This window comes from Panthera leo, chromosome B3 (genome assembly GCF_018350215.1).
Source record: "Panthera leo isolate Ple1 chromosome B3, P.leo_Ple1_pat1.1, whole genome shotgun sequence".
NCBI classification, from domain to species: Eukaryota; Metazoa; Chordata; class Mammalia; order Carnivora; family Felidae; genus Panthera; species Panthera leo.
Window position 1 is genome coordinate 93,250,925 of NC_056684.1, and position 15,795 is coordinate 93,266,719.

Genomic DNA, 15,795 nt, shown 5'->3' on the forward strand with positions numbered 1-15,795 from the left:
AAACAGGATGTAATTTCAATCGTATTTCATTATATTTATGGTCCATCTATTCAATTTTTTTTCTTTTTTTCTTATTCTTTAACACAGAAAGAGAAAAAATTTACTTTTAATTTCCGTTTTTATTTAAAAGATTTTTCTTAAATTTTTTCTACTATATTTTTTATTTTTTTGTAAATTTTTTACATTCTATTTTACTTTCATCACTTCATTTTATTCTAGTTTACTGTTTTCCTTTTTTAAAATTTTCAAACATTTTCCATTTTCCTTTTCTTTCCCTTTTTTCTCTGTCAAGCTTCTTTCACAACCAGACCAAATCACACCTAGGATCTAGCATCATTTATTTGATTTTTTTGTGCTGTTTTTTATTAATTTTTTTTTTACTTTATTAATTCCTTTTTTCCCTTCAAAATGACAAAATGAAGGAATTCACCCCAAAAGGAAGAACAGAAAGAAATGACAGCCAGGGACTAAATCAACACAGATACAAGCAAGATGTCTGAACCAGAATTTAGAATCATGATAATAAGAATACTAGCTGGTGTTGAAAATAGCATAGAATCCCATTCTGTGGAGTTAAAACAAGTCAAAGTCAGGATGAAATAAAAATGCTATAACTGAGCTGCATTTTTAAATTTTTTTTTAACGTTTATTTATTTTTGAGACAGAGAGAGACAGAGCATGAGCGGGGGAGGGTCAGAGAGAGAGGGAGACACAGAATCGGAAGCAGGCTCCAGGCTCTGAGCTGTCAGCACAGAGCCCGATGCGGGGCTCGAACTCACGGACTGTGAGATCGTGACCTGAGCTGAAGTTGGACGCTTAACCGACCAAGCCACCCAGGCGCCCCAGAGCTGCATTTTTAAATGGATGCCATGGTGGCAAGGATGGAGGAAGTAGAGGAGCAAGTCAGTGATATAGAGGACAAACTTATAGAGAATAATGAACAGAACAAAGGAGGGAGACTAAGGCAAAATAGCATGATATAAGAATTAGAGAACTCAGTGACTCATTAAAAAGGAGTAACGTCAAAATCACAGGGGTTCCAGAAGATGGAGAGAGAGAGAGAAAGGGGTAAAAGGGTTATGTGAGCACATGATAGCAGAAAATTTTCCTAACCTGGGGAAACACAAGACATTAAAATCCAGGAAGCAAAGAGAATTCCCATTAGATCCAACAAAAACTGACCATCAACAAGGCATATCATAGTCAAATTCACAAAATACTCAGGCAAGGAAAGAATAATGAAAGCAGCAAGGGAAACAAAGTCCTTAACCTACAAGGAAGACAGATCAGGTTCAGAGCAGACCTATCCACAGAACCTTAGCAGGCAGAAAGGAGTGGCAGGATATATTCAATGCGCTGATTCGGAAAAAATATGCAGCCAAGAATTCTTTACCCACTAAGGCTGTCATTCAGAATAGAAGGAGAGATTAAAAGTTTCCCAGACCAAAAACAAAGGAGTTCATGACCACTAAACCAGCCCTGCAAGAAATTTTAAGGGGGACTCTCTGAGGGGAGAAGAGATGAAACAAAACAAAACAAAAAAACCAAAAGCCCAAAAGCAACAAAAACTAGAAAGACCAGAGAACACCACCAGAAACTCCCAACTCTACAGACAACATAATGGTAATGAATTCATATCTTTTAGTCCCCACTCTAAACGTCAATGGACTAAATGCTCCAATCAAAAGACACAGGGTAACAGAATGGATAAGAAAACAAGATCCATCTATATGCTGTTTACAAAAGACCCACTTTAGACCTAAAGACACCTTCAGATTGAAAGTAAGGAGATGGAAAACCACCTATCATGCTAATGGTCATCAAAAGAAAGCTGGAGTAGCCATACTTATATCAGACAATCTACATTTTAAAATAGACTGTAACAGAGAGATGAAGAAAGGCATTATATCACAATTAAGGGGTCTATCCACCAAGAAGGTCTAACAATTGTAAACATTTATGCTCCAAACATGAAAGCACCCAAATATATAAATAAATTAATTACAAACATAAAGAAACTCATTGATAGTAATACCATAATAGTAGGGAACTTTAACACCTTACTTACAGCAATGGACAGATCATCTAAACAGAAAATCAATAAGGAAACAATGGCTTTGAATGACATACTGCACTGGATGGACTTAACAGATACATTCAGAACATTTCATCCTAAAGCAGCAGAATACACATCTTCTTGAGTTCACATGGAACATTCTCCAGAATAGATGACATACTGGGTCACAAATCAGCTCTCAACAAATACAAAAATTTCAAGATCATACTGTGCTTATTTTCAGACCACAACACTACAAAACTCAAAATCGAAAATCGACCACAAGAAAAAATTTGGAAAGATAACAAATACTTGGACACTAAAGAACATCCTACTAAAGAATGAAGGGCTAACCAAGAAGTTAAAGAGGAAATTAAAAAGTACATGGAAGCCAATGAAAATGATAACACCACAGCCTAAAAACTCTGGGACGCAGCAAAGGCGGTCATAAGAGGAAAGTATATAGCAATCCATGCCTTCCTAAAGAAGAAAGAAAGGTCTCAGATACACAACCTAAACTTACACTTTAAGGAGGTATAAGAACAGCAAATAAAACCCAAAACCAGCAGCGGACAGGAAATAGTAAAGATTACAGCAGAAATCAATGCTATTCAAACAAACAAAAAACCCAGTACAACAGATCAGTGAAACCAGGAACTAGTTCTTTGAAAGAATTAACAAAATTGATAAACCCCTAGCCAGTCTGATCAAAAGAAAAAAGAAAGGACCCAAATAAATAAAATCAAGAATGAAAGAAGAGAGATCATAACCAACACAGCAGAAATACAAACAATATTAAGAGAATATTATGAGCAATTATATGCCAATATTTTGGGTAATCTGGAAGAAATGGACAAATTCCTGGAAACATATAAACTCCCAAAACTGAAACAGGAAGAAATAGAAAATTTGAACAGACCCATAACCAGTAAAGAAGTCAAATTAGTAATAAAAAATCTCCCAAAAAACAAGAGTCCAGGGCCAGATGGCTTTCCAGGGGAATTCTACCAAACATTTAAAGGAGAGTTGGCATCTATTCTCTTGAAGCTGTTCCACAAAGAAATGGAAGGAAAATTTCCAAACTCTTTCTAGGAAGCCAGCATTACCTTGATTCCAAAACAAGACAAAGACCCCACTAAAAAAGAGAACAATAGACCAATTTCCCTGATTAACATGGATGCAAAAATCCTCAACCAGATAGTAGCCAACAGGATCCAACAATACATTAAAAGAATTATTCACCACGATTAATGGGTTTATACCTGAGATGCAGGGCTGGTTCAATATCCATAAAACAATCAATTTGATACATCACATCAATAGAAGAAAGGACAAGAACCACATGATCCTCTCAATAGATGCAGAGAAAGCATTTGAGAAAATACAGCACCCTTTCTTGATAAAAATCCTCAAGAAAGTAGGTATAGGATCATACCTTAAGATCATAAAAGCCATATATGAAAGACCCACCTCTAATATCATCCTCAATGGGGAAAAACTGAGAGCTTTCCCCCTAAGGTCAGGAACATGACAGGGATGTCCACTATCACCACTGTTATTCAACGTAGTACTTGAAGTCTTAGCCTCGGCAATCAGACAACACAAAGGAATAAAAGGTATCCAAATCAGCCAGGAGGAAGTCAAACTTTTCACTCTTCACAGATGACATGATACTCTATATGGAAAACCCAAAAGATTCCACCAAAACCCTGCTAGATTGATCCATGAATTCAGGAAAGTTGCAGGATATAAAATCAATACACAGAAATCGGTTGCATTCCTACACACCAACAATGAAGCAACAATGAAGAAAGAGAAATCAAGGAATCGATCCCATTTACAATTGTACCAAAAACCATAAAATACCTAGGAATAAACTTAACCAAAGAGGTGAAAAATTTATACTAAAAACTATAGAAAGTTTATGAAAGAAACTGAAGACACAAAAGAATGGAAAAATATTCCACGCTCCTGGATAAGAAGAACAAACATTGTTAAAATGTTGATACTACCAAAAGCAATCTACATATTCAACATGATCCCTATGAAAGTAATACGAACATTCTTCACAGAGCTAAAACAAACAATCCTGAAATTTGTATGGAACCAGAAAACACCCCGAATAGCCAAAGAAATCTTGAAAAAGAAAACCAAAGCAGGAGGCATCACAATCCCGTACTTCAAGTGATGTTACAAAGCTGTAATCATCATGACAGTATGGTACTGGCACAAAAACAGACACTCAGATCAATGGAACAGAATCCAGAATCTAGAAATAGAACCACAAATGTACACTGAATCTTTCTCCTTGAACTTGGATTTCCATTCCACTTCATTCAGAGAATTTATCCTAATATAACATAGTGTGATGGCCTAAAGTGTTTTAATGATCATTCTATATTACTTTACAACAGGAAAAATTCTCAAATATTCAGATGCTATAATTCTTTTCTTTAAAAAAAAAATTAATGTTTATTTTTTTGAAGGCGAGAGAGACAGAGTGTGAGGCAGGGAAGGGCAGACACAGATTCTGAAATGGGCTCCAGGCATGGGGCTTGAACTCACAAACCGCAAGATCATGACCTGAGCCAAAGTTGGACACTTAACCAACTAAGCCACCCAGGCACCTCTAATACCTTTCTCTTTTAATAGCTGTTAATAGTACCCAAGAATCAGGAAAACAACAACAACAAATAAACAAAAAAATAAGAAATGAACTCAGTGTTCATCCCCAAAGGGAATAAGTAAACCGTTGAAGATGATACAACTGATAATAGAGCAAAGTTAAAACTTAACACTTGGATTCTCTTACTTTCAACCCACTGCACTTTTCACTAGAGCACCCTGCCTCTACACTAAATAATAATGAAACATGAAACTGTTAATGAGAGAGCTTAGGAGCTCAAGCTCTTGAAGAATGAGGGTAAAAACACAAATGTACATTGGCCTTCAGTTTTCCTACCTTAATTTCTTTAACTTCATTTGAAAGAGTTTGAGGTGTACTTGGAAGAGAACGATTTGAAGCATTTCTTTTTGATTTCTGAGGTATTGTTATATGAAATCTTGGAGTTGCAAGCACGATTTTACATGTATCATTCATGGAACCCAGAAGATCGGTCTCTCTGGGCACTGAGTTCTCATTTCCTTCCTTAATTTCCTGTTGTGAAGTCCTTTTTGTTGCCACTTTACTATCAGAAACCATTAACTGATCATCATTTTTAACAGGAACACAGTTAGTATTTAGAGTCTCAACAGTAGTATTTTGGGATTTTTCAATGATAGAATCAACACCTTCTAAAACAAAGGTGTCCTTTTTAGACTTAGTGGTTACAAATGTATTCTCCTTTGAGTGAAGAATTTGTTTATCCAACTGAGTTCTAGGTAATGTCTTGTTTGAGAATCCTGCAGCTGAAACATTTTCATGTTCTTGGTTCAGAAATGGAATCTCTGCAAAAAAAATACAAAGCCAAACAAAATTTAGAGAAGAATCAAATGAAATTAAAAGAGAGAAATAGAATAATATAAAACCATTTATATATGAAAGAAGTCTTCAGGTTAGGAATGCTCCACCCTTCTGCCCAGTGTTTCTTTGAAATGGATTGCCTACGCCGGAGAATAATTATCCAGAACATTTAACTATACATTGAACAAAACAAAAAGCACTTTACCATAAGTTAAATTATGCAGAGGTGCTTTCTTTTCCTGCTGACATTGAATCTTTTGCTTTATCGGAAGGAAAGTACTATTTGATGATTCTAGAGGAACTTCTTGCACTGAGGTTGAGTTTTTTTTTTTTAAAGAAAGAGGAAATTGAATTATATTAGTCATTGAGAAGAAAAAAAGCCTTCTTAAAGTCTTAAAGAGTTACATTCAATAATGATCAGATCAATATAGTACACTTCTGTAACATAGGAGTTCCATTTCTCATTCTGTTTTTTCATGCCTTCATCACATTCTATCTACATTACACCAAGAAAGAACTTTTTCTAAACTCTACATGTTATAACTTGCCAGCTCTAGACAAAAGTATATTACTGGACTTAGAAGCTTAGAGATCTGGAATACAATTCTGGTGCTGCAACAAATCAGATAGGTATATCTTAAGATTATATATGAAGTACCATCCAGTCTTGAATATTCTGATTCTGCTTCTGGTTGCTGTAAATTTCTCAAATGTTGAAAGAACGGCCGAAGAGTTGTGGCTTATATGTTAAAAGTTGAAATGTTGTGACTCAATAGCAGACACAACCATAATTTATACCCCTCTGACATCTCTTTAGTAAGCCTTCAAAGGCAAAAATCTGGTAGGCTTATCAACTAGACAAGTACGGACTAATTGTATTGCTTACATTTTATTCTACTTTGCATCCTAGATGGTTTAAGTTTTATTTCTTGATGGTTGAGTTTCTTTTACATAAAGAGGAGAAGGTAACAGACTTAAAACTGGAGGAAAAAATCAATTATTTTATTTTATATGTTTAATTTCAAATATTATGATTGAAAAAAATTGGTGGTGACTTTGCTTAAGTATGTAGCTTTAGTCTTAGAAATCTTAATATGAAGACTTTTATCATAATGATGTGTGTCATAAAAGGATAAGTTTCTATTTCTTTAGCTCATTCTATTAGAAATGGCAAGGCAATGTAGTAAAGACAAACAGGTAATTCAATCAGATATAACAGGCTATAGAATCTGGGTCATTTATTTTAGAGTACAAAGTTCATGTAGACTATTTAAAAAGTCTCTGAAATTACATACGAAATTTGTGTTTGTATATACGTGCATTTTCTGGGGAAAGAGTCATCAGATTCTCAAAGCAATGAGTTGTTTCTTCCTCTCTAGTTCCACTTGACAAATAAAATATGTTTTAATGTGCATTATTTCATTTGCTACTCCCTTTTCTCCAAGACTGTATGAATCAGATTTTGTGTATTCCCCTACCTCTATCTTAAGCTCCCTTAGAAAACTCTTTTTGTGTTAAAATATAACACTGTCTTTGAAATACAACAGTATATCCACAATCTATTGTGCAGTAAAGAGCATGGGCTTTCAAATACACACCTGTATTAATTCTTAGCCCATCGCTTATCATATGTCATACACAGAGCAGACATAACCTTTTTGTAAGCCCCATTTCCTAGACTATTAAATGAGCATCTACCCATAGTGTCTGCTGAAAGGATTATGAGATAAATCCATATAAAACATATTTATCAATTACTGTAACTCATTAAAAATCTCAACTTCAAATGTCTCAGATTCTGACCACTTCCTATCTTCCCAGATTATTCTCTCAAATCCAACGACTATCCTAACAACACCCTACACTTCTTTATACTTCCTCATTTCCTTCAGGTCCTCTTTATATAACTAACTTAAATTTCATGGTGCCCTTACATACCACCTTTGTCCTCTTCATCCTATCTGATAAAATTACAATCCTGATAAAATCCAACTCTCTGCCTGCTCCTGAGCAGCATCTGTGCAGCTAAATAGGGCTGGAGGAAAACTCATAACCATATTTATTGCTCTCATTTAAATTCATGCTCACAAGTTTCAAGCAGGTCCTTAATGTTACCCAAGAAATCAAATTTAGGCCTAGACTCTTCCATTCTCCTGCATTATTCAAACCTCCACCTCCTCAAACTTTAATGCCTGCTTCCCATGCTTACTCTCAGCTGATGACTTTACTGTGTACTTCAGATTATTTCTCCATACAACACTGCCTATCTTCTTGTTTGATTTATGGTCTGTTTATGTTTCTTGCTAAGGCCAAAATCTCCACTTTTAGATTCAGTTCCCTTTCAACTACTCAAGGGTATCATACTACCAATTTTAGTTTTTCCTTCCCTACTGGATCATTTCCAATAGCATACAAAAATGTTCTTTCATCATACATTAAAAACAATATTTTAAAACCATATTGCCCATATTTCTCTGCTGTCTTCTAAGAGTTATCTATATTCACCACTGTCAATTTCTCTCCCTCACATTCTCTCTTGAACCCTCTTGAATCATGTTTTTGCTCCTATCACTTCACCAAACTCCCCTTATTAAAGCCACCAATGACCCTCATGTTGCTAAATCCAGCATTCAAATCTCAGCCTTTATCTTACTTCACTCATTAGCAGCATTAGATACAGCCAAAGACTCCTTCCTTCAAGCATTTTGTTCCTTTGGCTTCCAAAGTATCACTCTTGGTTTTTCTTCTTCCTCATCTTCTTCTCGTGGTCTTCACTACTATCTTTTATTTGAAATTCCAAATTTTGGGGTGCTCCAGGATTCATCACTGAATGTTTCTCTTTTTACACTTACTCCTTGATGATCTCCTTTAATCTCTTTAAATACCATTTAGGTGCTAATAATTCCCAAGTGTATTTTTCTCACCTGAACCACTTCTCTAAATTCCAACGAATTTTTTCAGAAGTGTTAATTCACATCTACACTTCAATTTTTAATAGATATAGCAAAATTAACATACCAAAAATGTAATTACAGAGCCCCCTGCCCTGTCTATTCCATTTCAGTTAAACCACTCTATCCTTCCAGTTACTCGGGCAAAAAACAAACAAACAAACAAAAAAACAAAAAGCCAAAAAACCAAAAAACAACCCAGAACCAACCAAACAACATAAAACACCCTACAGCCACCCTTTATATCTTTTATGTTCCACATCCTATGAGCTCTTCCTTCAAAATACACCCAGAATCCAAGCACGTATTATTTTCACTGCTACCACCTAAACCAAACTAACACCATCTCTCACCTAGATTACTACAGTAACTATTTCAAATCGACAGTGAGTGATATTTTTAAAATGAATCAGATCTTGTCACTTATCAGCTTGGAACCCTCCACTGATTTCTTACTTTGCTCACCTAATAGCCCAAACTCTTACATTCATCTATAACACTTTACATTATCTGACCCTTAATTAGCCCCCCTTCCCCACCTCTATGCACTCACTCTATGATTTACTAATCTCATAACTGGTCCTTGAATTTGAGGAATGCTCCTATTTCAGGGCATTTGTACCAGCTGTTACTTTGTCTGGATCATCCTTCCCAATTCCTCCAAGATATCCATCTGTATCTATCTATCACCTACTTCAATGTTTTGGTTCAAATGTCATCTTCTCATTGAACCATACCCTGATCACCACATGGAAAATTACAACCTACTCCAACTGTCCCCATCATCCTTGCTCTGCTTTTCTTTCCATAGCACTTCTCTTCTATTGTACCATAAAAACTACTAATTTAAATTTGTCTCTCCCACAACCTGAATGTGAATGTGTTAGGGCTGGGATTTTTGTCCACTTTGTTCACTCTTATATCTTGAGTACCCACAACAGTATAAGACATAATAAAAATAACACATTATAGCTTTTCAACCAACACATAATAAAACTAACCTCTTGGTGAAATGTTATCTGATTGGAGTGATATGTTGTTTTCCTTTTCTTCACAGACGCAGGTATTCTGCAATACTCTTTTCTCATCTCCTTTGGGAGTGAAAATTTTCTTTTCACTTTTCACTGGTTCCAACAAACTACTGTTGCCTGACGCTTGTTCTTGCTTGTCACGCAGTACTTTTTCTTTCATTCTTTGAAATATTTTTCCTGGTGATTCATAGTTTGCTTTATTTTTTAATCTATCCTTGTTGGGCTTTATAACACTGATATCAAGAGAGCTGTTAGAGGAGGTAGTCTCTGCTAGCATGGTAGAATGAAATATTTTTTTATTATTAAAATTTGTCATTTCTAGGAAATGAGTTTTTTCATGGTCATTCAATTTTAAAGAGGGGTTCTGATATTTTGCCAAATCTTTTACAGGAGTAAGTGTGCCTGCAGGAATGCTGTCAAAAAAGACTGCATGCATAGGCATATTTCTTCTTTGAGAAGATGTCTCTGAAGACAAATGAATTCCTGGATGTTTCAAAGGTGTTGCAATCATCTTGATAAACAGTAGCAATAAGTTTTCTCTAACAGATAATTCACTTAACCACAGTTTTCAGGATAGGAGACTTTCAGCAGGGGCCCAGAGGAACCTGTAGTTCAATGTGAAATCAACCTTTATCATGCTTTGATGCAAAAAAGATTATTTGCTTTCCATAATTATATTATACTAAGGCTTAAGTGGTTCATAACAACACTGGATAATCTATAGCTCACAAATCTAAGGTTTTATATTTTTGTTAAAGACTCATTTTATTATTATTTTAGATGAGCAGTTTGGTCTTTAAATTTACTTCTCTAAAAAAAGCAGCATTCATCAAATCATCTACTTAAGAACACTAAGAACTGAATATTGAGTACCTGGTTTTTAAAGATACTTGAACCTCAAGTCCTGGAGATTCCAATCTAATATTTACATCAAAAAGCATTAAATTACATCTGCATATGGTACTATATTAGACTATAAAGGATTAAATTTCACAAACATAACTTTTCCCTTTAGGCACTTAAATTTAAGGCAGCAACTATGATGATATGTCTTAATGAAAGCTGAAAAATTCATTCAATTTTTTAGTTAAATCATCCCGTCTTGATTTTGTTATGCTGCAGAACATTTTAACTATGAGGTTTTAGTTGAAATACCCTCAAATCAAAAGTAAATTATACTCATTATTTTTAAAAGTTAATTCTATTTACAATTTTTAGAGGCAATCATGTACTTGAGCATACATGGTCTTAGACTTGTTTTAGCTTGCTTTTATAAACACATTTTATTTCCCACACCTAGAAATTAAGATTCTAGGTGATGAACCATACACTTGCATTCTGTAATACTTAGTAAATAAAACATTTCCACGCAAGGTGCTTGGAACTTACTAATTTCACCTTACTGCATCTCCTATTGCTGAATTTACAACTATTCTAACCAGTCTTTGACATCATATAAACATAAAAAGCCTACCACAGAAAATATTAATGTAGTCATATCAAAGACTCAAATATCTTTACTTAAGTAACTTCTGTGAGAAATATGCAAGATAAAAATTCATATACAAATAGCATTTTATCCAATAGTTTTTAAGAGAAAAAAGAAATAATCCTCAATAACAAGAACTGACAAAGCAGGCTATCTTGGGTCTAGCCCTGTCACACAAAAATCACTGAACTCTTTCACAAAATGTTAATCCAGTAAATATGTACTAATGCATAGATTTATGTGTTTGGCAATGTGTGAGTGATAAGAATCCTGTTCTGGGAGTTAAAATACTCACTAGCAGTTCACTTTAAACTCTCAAAATCGAAAGTGCATAAATTGAGCCAAGTGCACAAAAAAAAAAAAAAAAAGGCAAAGTATGTGCAGGTTTATAAAATCTCAATTCTTCACAACCTAAGGAAATGCTCAACAGAATTACAAAATACAAATAAATTAGTGGAACTGAAAATAGGACCAATCTGTAGTAGACGTACACATTAGTTTTTTCATCTAAAGGCAGATAACTACGGTCCTACTGAAAGGCTTAAAGAACCAGCATATAACTCCTCTTGCATGTTGCCCAACCTCTTCCCTCCCAATTCAAGCATGTTATAGCATGGAGATGAGCAGTCAAGATTCTGAAAAACCTCAAATTCCACCCCCGTCTCCAAAAAAGACACAGAAGATTCCTAGGAGCCCCTATTTCCCATTATGTTATAAACAGCAACTCAGCAGAAGTCCAAAGAGTTGGCAACAGTTGTCTGTGGTTTCAGTGTGGCTGGTAAAAGAGAGGATGTGGAGGGAAAAAAATTACCTAGAATTTTCTGACCTATAGCTTTGCAGAACAGATACAGAAGAAAACAAGAAATCACTTGTTAGAGGCCAAACACTCAAAGCCCCATTCTCCTCCTGGTTAAAAAAGAGCAAAACAGAGAAAACAGATTATGATGCTCAGACTCTGATAGAAGAGACACATGCTAGAGGATGCGGATTCAAGTGACAGGCATTCCTAGGTTGAGGAAAACAGTATCCTGAAGGCCAAACATACTTGACCTAACAAAAGATTGCTAGCAAGAAACTGTTAGTTCCTTTTTGGACTAGAGAAGGGAAGGTGAACTCTAAAACGTTATGCTTGTGCTTCACTAAGTGCTTAAAACTATTTGAAAAATCTGATCTTTGTCATTTACTCTGAATGTTGGCAAATGCTGATGTACGAATTAAAATTTGTTATTTATTAAAATAAAGACAAGCATGGAAAATCATTAAATGAAAAATCTAGCTATGAGCACTTACAGCATATGTAAATATATAAGTAAGGCTAAACAACTGTTATTATCATGGATATGAATGATTCTGAATGTAACTGTTACTCTTTTTCCCAAAATTACATGAAAAGCTTTTCTAGGAATTTACTGTCATGGTAGCAGCAGTAATTGAATTATTACTATAATGGAAAGAGTCAAAAATCCCAAAGAACACCAACCAAAACTGGGAGGTGGAGGTGGGAAAAATGAAACTAATTTTAAGTTAACTGGCAAATGATAACACTTGGGGTGGAGGTGGGGGGACCCAGCACTTGACATATAATATAAATAACATTCAAAGAGACCAATGAATCAATTTTAAAAATGATCAACACAGAAAATGGCCAAAAGGCACGAAAGGCAATTACTAAAGAATACAAAAGGCCACCTAGGGAGTCAAATGACACTTCATTTCACTAATAAGTGAAACTAAACAAACTAAACAGTGGAAGTTCTTAAGTTTAGCAGATTGGTAAAGATTAATTTCAAAATACAGGTGTGCATGCTGTTGTTCAAGAAATTGCACTTCTAAATTTTTTCCTTACAGAAACTACTACATAAGAATTCAAATATATGTAAGTAGCAATAACAGTGGATATTTACTGCATATATGTCAGACACTACATAACCTTACAGCAAATAATCTTAAGAGTTCTGAAGATGAGGAAACTAAGGCACAGGTGCCCAAGGTTCCACTGACAACGATTCAGAGCAGGACCTAAGTCTGACTGCCAAGCCCAAGTTCTTAAACAAGCACTATACAGGGATATTCACTGACTTACCGGAGAAATTATAAATAATCTAGATCTTCACCACTATGGGATGAAATTCTGCTACATCCATACAACCGAATTCTGTATATTCAATAAAAAGATATATGCCTGTATATGTACTGACAAAGAATATAGTTAGGATATATTAAAAAGGAAGCAGAACAGGACGTACAATTGCATTTCAGTAAACACACACGAGCAAAAAGCATAGGGGGAAATATCTGGAATCATACCAAATTGTAAACAGTGTTTAACTTTGAAGAGGAGGATGAAGGGCCCTCCATTTTCTAAATAATTTTATTAATATCCACATGTGTTTGCAACCAATGTGAAATTTAACCAGAAAAAAACATGAGCTCGATGGATCAACGGTTTCTATAGCACTGTGGATCTTGGGGTCCCAGGGCAGTGACGCACACAAATCATTCTAACGTAAAGCTTTTTTTCTTGCTAGAAGTGATTTTAGAACAAAGGCCTACAGCGTTCACTTACAAAACGAATCTGAACGAATAGTGGTCTACTCTCTTGATAACTGCAGTAGACACGCAACAAATATGTACACAACGGATGAGTGAGTAGTCGTGAAACTCCTACCAAAGCTAAAAACTTACAGAAGTCTACGCGGACCGAGAATGTTGATGGGCTGGGACCCTCAGCGCCAGAGGCGGACCGATGGCAGGGGGCGAGGGAAGCAGAGCAAGGAGTTCATACCTTGGGTGAAGAGCCTGATAGAGCTAGAAGGCGGCAGTCCGGGCTTGGCTTCGCACGGGGGTGGGCCGGGCGCCCCAGGGCTCGCGCCTCTGGCCCAAGTCGGCTCCAGCCCCCCGTAGCCCGGCCACAGGTGACCCTCACTTCCTCAGCGAGGCTCTCTGACACAAGTTTCGGAATTCAAATTTGAAGAGCCCGCCCTCCAGCCAGCCCTGATTGGCGCGCTCCGGAATGGCGTCACCGTGCGACTCAAGAAAACTGGCGGGGGGAGGGGGGGCGGCCCGTACCGCGTGCGCAGTGCTGTTTCCACAACAGGTGGGTAACCCCAAGCTGCCACGAGAACCGAGACCACCGCTCTAGTCTTCCGCAGAATTCTTTTCGTTTACAGAGGGCGCGCGCCACCAGCGCGTTCCGCCGCTCCTCCCGTTATGCTCTGCGACAGGAAGGCTTACGTCAGACGTCGGCTGCGTTCTTCGGCGCTACTGCGGTTTTTTAAGTTTGGCCTTTCTCGGCCACTCTTCTACCCTACTGGTTTGGTAGCCCGTGGTGTATCGTCGCTGTTGCTTACCTGTGTGAAGGAGCAGCTTGCCGAGTTCGTCGGAGAGCTTTTAGCCCTCCCTGGCTGCCAGATATTTGAGAACGAGAAAGAACGTTTTGTTCTTGAGAGGATAATATACTGAATGCAAAGTTAAACTTGCCATGGGATGTTTAGTCTGAACTATTTCCCCAAGAAGTGTGATGTTTTTTGAACCTCATCTTATCGAATCCTAAAAGTTTTAATCTTGACGACTGAGGTTGCAAAGCAGTTTGTGACAGTGTCACTTAGACTGAGCCTGCCTTAGATTGATTGCACCCAGTGATTCTGTACTCTTAACGACCGCGGAGTGTTGTGCATCTTCCGCCTCAGCGCCCTGGCGAGAAGCATTCGCTGGCTGGAAGCATCGTACGGGGCTCCTTGTTTCAGTGTTGGGGGCGGAGAAGTAGGAGCCAGAGGAGTGACGAATGTTTTCAGTCCTAAACCCCTTCCAGCTCCGATTCTGCATCTTCTCTCCATTAACTCCGCCCGCTCCCCAACAAGTCAGAACGGGACAGGAGAGTTTATGCCTCATCCAAGAAAATTCCTTAGCGTCCTAGAACCATATATCGCATTTCTCCGTTAACACGGGACTGAAATGGTTATAAAGGATTGATTTTTTAAAGTGACTTTCGCAATCCCTTCGTCTGAATCTTGTAACCACTAAGTCTTGTACACACAATATTCAGAATACGAAATAAAAATTTAAAACGTGCAAATGAATGCAAGTAAGGAGAAGAAACCAGTTTCGGCGAGGAGAGGAAAGCAAATCTACATAGATAAAATGAAGTTTCTGTCTGTGCAGCATAATGAGAAAATGGCTGGACATGAATTTGTACCAGATTTCTGGGAAAAGCTACACTTAAGATACCTGTTAAATGACATGTATGAAAGTGTATGAAATGCATTTTGTGTGACAGAGAGACTTTGAGGGGATAGGCATTCATATTCCAAAGCATCAGAAATAGAAGTATAAAAGGTTTTTATGCCTGATATGGAGATGGCCATGTCTCACACATTCAGCCAGAATAGGAACCTTGAAATATTAAGAGTAGACTCTCAGAAATATACACTTTCATTTTTTTAATTAGTCATTTTTCTTTTGAGGAGTAGCTAGTGCCTACCAGACTCCAGGGTGAACAGCAACAGGGATTTATGTAAGCATGACTAATGATTTTACAAACAAAACTGGAGAAAACAGTTTGTGGATAACAAAGTGTGATGACAAGGCATACAGGCCAAGGGACAATGTTCATCTGTCCACTGGGACATCAACATACTGCCCTGGTTGGGCCCTCCTTAAGTTTCTGTCAAGAGGGGAGAGCTTCTCCAAGTCACAGCCAGCCACCTGGGACAATCTGTCCAGGCTTAAGTCTGTTATTCATGGAAACAAATGCAGACCCACTTAGGGTCCAAGGGACAGACACAGGAGGAAGGGAATCAAAACCA

General features: G+C 36.9%; 1 protein-coding gene across 6 annotated transcripts in view; it reads right to left on the reverse strand.

Moving 5' to 3' along the window:
* The window catches only part of MIS18BP1 (MIS18 binding protein 1), a 58,577-nt gene extending 44,552 nt beyond the window's left edge, over positions 1 to 14,025 (reverse strand). For 2 of the 6 annotated variants that reach the window (XM_042943069.1, XM_042943073.1), the window contains exons 1-4: positions 13,776 to 14,021; positions 9,472 to 10,106; positions 5,725 to 5,829; positions 5,019 to 5,503 (exon numbers count right to left, since the gene is read on the reverse strand). In XM_042943069.1, coding sequence (XP_042799003.1) covers positions 5,019 to 5,503; positions 5,725 to 5,829; positions 9,472 to 10,012 — 1,131 coding nt within the window. In that variant the 5' untranslated portion in view covers positions 10,013 to 10,106; positions 13,776 to 14,021. Of the gene's footprint in view, positions 1 to 5,018; positions 5,504 to 5,724; positions 5,830 to 9,471; positions 10,107 to 13,073; positions 13,144 to 13,675; positions 13,695 to 13,775 lie in introns of those variants that run through there. The other 4 variants (XM_042943074.1, XM_042943071.1, XM_042943070.1 and 1 more) reach the window with 4 other exon arrangements.
* Positions 14,026 to 15,795: the final 1,770 nt, after the last annotated feature.